This window comes from Poecilia reticulata, linkage group LG16, assembly GCF_000633615.1.
Source record: "Poecilia reticulata strain Guanapo linkage group LG16, Guppy_female_1.0+MT, whole genome shotgun sequence".
In the NCBI taxonomy this organism is placed as follows: Eukaryota; Metazoa; Chordata; class Actinopteri; order Cyprinodontiformes; family Poeciliidae; genus Poecilia; species Poecilia reticulata.
In genome coordinates, this window is record NC_024346.1 from 19,263,149 (window position 1) to 19,266,748 (window position 3,600).

Here is a 3,600-nt window from a genome sequence, read left to right on the forward strand (position 1 = left end):
AAAATATTTTAAATTCGATTGGTCCGTTGGTTGGGTTCTTTGAGTTGTTTGCTCCCCTTGTATCGCGAACTAAGCGTGGGACCATATTGGTCACACAAGTAAATTCTAATGGATATGGATTTTTTTTTCTAAGCATGGCTTAGAAATCACAAGATTTCTAAGCTATGCTTAGAAATCTTGTGATTAGAAATGCTTAGAAATCTTGTGATTTCTAAGCATAATCTTGTGATTTCTAAGCATAAGTAGAATGCTACTGAATTCTACTTATCCTTCTAGTCGTAGTAATAAGTTTTGTGCCTGAAGTTATTTAAGAAATAATTTCTTACCATGGGATGGTTGAATTGTGAAGGGTAACCAAGTTGAGATGCAGTAATATGGAAATTTTATTGATTTTTACAACTTCAGAAATTCTTTTTTATTTTTTTTACTTTTGTTTGACAGCCAAAAAATTCTTTGTTCGCCTTTTGAAAAACAAGAAATACTTTTAGAATAAAATTTTACAGTGCATCATTACTTAGTCTTTTTAAACATTTTGTTTTGGACAAAATGTTTTGGACAAAATGACAACAAGACAATTTTTCAAATTTAACACAATGAAAAGTTTAAAGGGTGTTTAGCTCGCCTATTCACCTGTATAACACTTGAGAATAATTCACAGATTTTCTAAAGAATTTTTTTTTTTTTTTCAAATATTTTCTTGCATTGTAAAAGTTCAACTTGCATTCAGTGATTATCCACTGCAAACTACGTGCATAGTAATGTTAGTATAGCGGTGTCACTTCTATTCCTGGTAAGAATGAGAAATAAATAGAAAATAGTGAAGATTTTGTTGTGGTTTGGCTGTAAAACTGTGGCCTGTTATCTTTCTTTTGCAATTGAAAATACTGCAGATCAAAGGCTGAGATAAATGCAAGATGCTATTTCGGTTTCACTACATTATTCACGCCAAGGGCTATACGGGTCTCCTGATATTCATTTAGTAATATGTAGGAGGGTTATCAAAAAGGACATTGGCTCAAAAGATTTGTCAAGGGCAGATAAACCTGTTGAGGATTGATTTTACTTACTTAAGAATTTGAAGACATCATGCTACACAGAACAACAATTTAGTAACTGCCTGTTTTTCTGTTTGCAAAAGCAAATAATTTGTATATTTTGTAGGGGAATAGCTTGATTCAGCCCTACATCTTTGTGGATAACGGCACCAAATCTGGTTTATGGTAACCAGTCAATTTTGTGTTCTTCTAGACTCAATTTAAATTATTAACCATAACATCTGTTGTGTAATTGAGGCCTGTTCGGTGTTTTAAAAAAAATGCACAAATTATTTTTTCTAATTGTTTTGCTTGCATAGATTTCAACGCTGAGGATCATTTTATAACACCAACAAGTGAACAAGATGGAAAAAGTTAGGCTCATTTTCATTTTGCTTTTGGTTGGTAAGTTAACACACGTTCATTTCCCCTCTCTTGATACTCATCATTCTTTTCATTCTTAACCTCCTCTATTATATCCATTTAAGGTATTTGCAGCCCTGCGCTTGGAGAAAAGTGGACGGCCTCTGTTGTAAAATCTCTTGAAGCCGTAGTCGGCTCCTGTGTTGTGCTGCCCTGTTCATTCAACTATCCTGGCACATTACTCCCGACCTCCAGACTCCGAGGCATCTGGCATCGTATTAAGAAAGACGAAGAGATTGTGTACAGCGAGGATAACACAAGGGTCTTAGATAGTTTTAAGGGTCGAACAAACATGATAGGAAAACTGGGTGATAAGAACTGCACCTTGGAAATAACAGACGTTAAAGATCATGACAACGGTCCATTCTGCTTCCGTATCGAACTTGTTAAAACACATGACAACAAAGAAACCACTGAAAAGTACTCCTTTGTTGGTGAATGTGCTCAGTTAAAGATGCGGAGTATGTAATCTTCTTTATAAATCTATACTATAATGCAATAGACCAATTTAGGCCTTAGCCAATAACTCATTTTTCTTTTTATAGAAGATCCTCCAGAACCTGAACTTTTTCAGTCAAACACAGCTGTTCAAGGAAAACCTTACTCCGTCACCTGTTCAGTCCACCATACCTGCCCCTCACATGTTCCTGTGTTCACATGGAGTCGAGGAAGTAAAGATGATATTATCCATATTCAAAAACCCATTCTCTCTGGGATCTGGGAGACACAGTCCATCATGGTGTTTATTCCTGAGGAAAACGATGACCACACTGAAATCACCTGCACAGCAACATTTAATGGAGGAAAAGTAACATCCAGATCTATTCAACTCAATGTAAAACGTGAGATCTAATTTTGTCTGTCCCTATCTTTGAATAGTTCAAAATAAATAAATGTGGTTAATTAGCATTTTTCAACATCACATGAAATGCGTCTGATTTAATTTCTTTTTGCAGGTATTGGAAACATTTATCACATCATCATTCCAGTCACGGTGGCCATTGGCATGGCTGTGATCTTTGGAGTCATCTGCATTGCTGTGATGGAAAAGTACAAGTAGGTTTACAGATATTGACTATTTAAATGGATCCGCTGAGTAAAAACAGCAAATTATTCGTTTCTCAGTGCTGTTCTTGTTTAAGCTCCTTTTGTTTTCTTAAGGAATCGCATTGCAGAGCTTCAAAGTCGTGAAGGAAGGTAAAATGATTTAAAATATTTTACCACAAAATAAAACATATAATGTCATCACATTAAAAATAAATATTAATCAAATTGTCTTGGACATTTAGCATGTTCAACAGGCTGTCCAGGATGTCTCGCAGGTGAGATTTGATTTATTCGAATGAGACTTTTCATTTGTTTTGCCTAAATAAATATTTGACTTTTTTTGGGGACTTTTTCAGGTTCCATTCTAGTGGCCAGTGACTTTGTGGTCATAATACAGTGCAAGAAACTTGAGCAAATGATGACCAGCACGTAATGTTCACATTTTAATTTACGTTTATATCCATGAGAATGATTTTTTTCTTTAGGAGTCATGCCTTGATTTTTATTATTACTACTACTTTAAATCAGCAAAAATTATTTGTTGTGCTTTTTCTATCAAAATTGTACAAAATGAGCTTATTCCATTTTCATAAAGTTGTGTGTTGAAATCATGAGTATGTATTCTCAATAGGTTATTATTTTTATTCCGGCAAACCTGGCCAGACCATTCAGTATTTTGTTATATTTTAGTGAATAAAATATAACTGCGATAAATAACGCAGCTCGTATTCTGTTTTACCTGAACACTTTGTGTGCAAGTAACCACTTTGAACATAAAATAAACACAACTGAACTACAGTAGTTCAACTCCAAAAGCTCCAAGTATAACGGTGTGTCAGAAAACATAACCAGTGTCAACATGAGAAATAAGGCGGCTTTGACGATGTGCTCTGCCTTGTCTGCACTCTGATCATATTTCTGTCATTGTAAATACATTATTCCACTATTCTTGTTGTTGTGGTTCTTTCAAGTCATCTTTGATATATAAAGCATTTCTATAACAACTGAAGGTAACTGCTTACTTAAATGTGCTATAAAATGGCACTGTGTGCCTGGAAAATACATAATACTGCCCTCTTAATTGTAGAAAGTCCAC

The 3,600-nt window shown here is 34.6% G+C and overlaps 1 protein-coding gene across 2 annotated transcripts in view; it reads left to right on the top strand.

The window, feature by feature from the left end:
* The window catches only part of LOC103478706 (sialic acid-binding Ig-like lectin 14), a 9,530-nt gene extending 6,526 nt beyond the window's left edge, over window positions 1-3,004 (top strand). Inside the window, exons 2-9 of one of the 2 annotated variants that reach the window (XM_017309368.1) lie at window positions 1,162-1,220; window positions 1,355-1,439; window positions 1,523-1,918; window positions 2,003-2,299; window positions 2,414-2,513; window positions 2,619-2,654; window positions 2,747-2,779; window positions 2,861-3,004. In XM_017309368.1, coding sequence (XP_017164857.1) covers window positions 1,400-1,439; window positions 1,523-1,918; window positions 2,003-2,299; window positions 2,414-2,513; window positions 2,619-2,654; window positions 2,747-2,779; window positions 2,861-2,882 — 924 coding nt within the window. In that variant the 5' untranslated portion in view covers window positions 1,162-1,220; window positions 1,355-1,399 and the 3' untranslated portion in view covers window positions 2,883-3,004. The remainder of the gene's footprint in view (window positions 1-1,161; window positions 1,221-1,354; window positions 1,440-1,522; window positions 1,919-2,002; window positions 2,300-2,413; window positions 2,514-2,618; window positions 2,655-2,746; window positions 2,780-2,860) is intronic. The other variant, XM_017309369.1, reaches the window with a different exon arrangement.
* The last annotated feature ends 596 nt before the right edge of the window (window positions 3,005-3,600 follow it).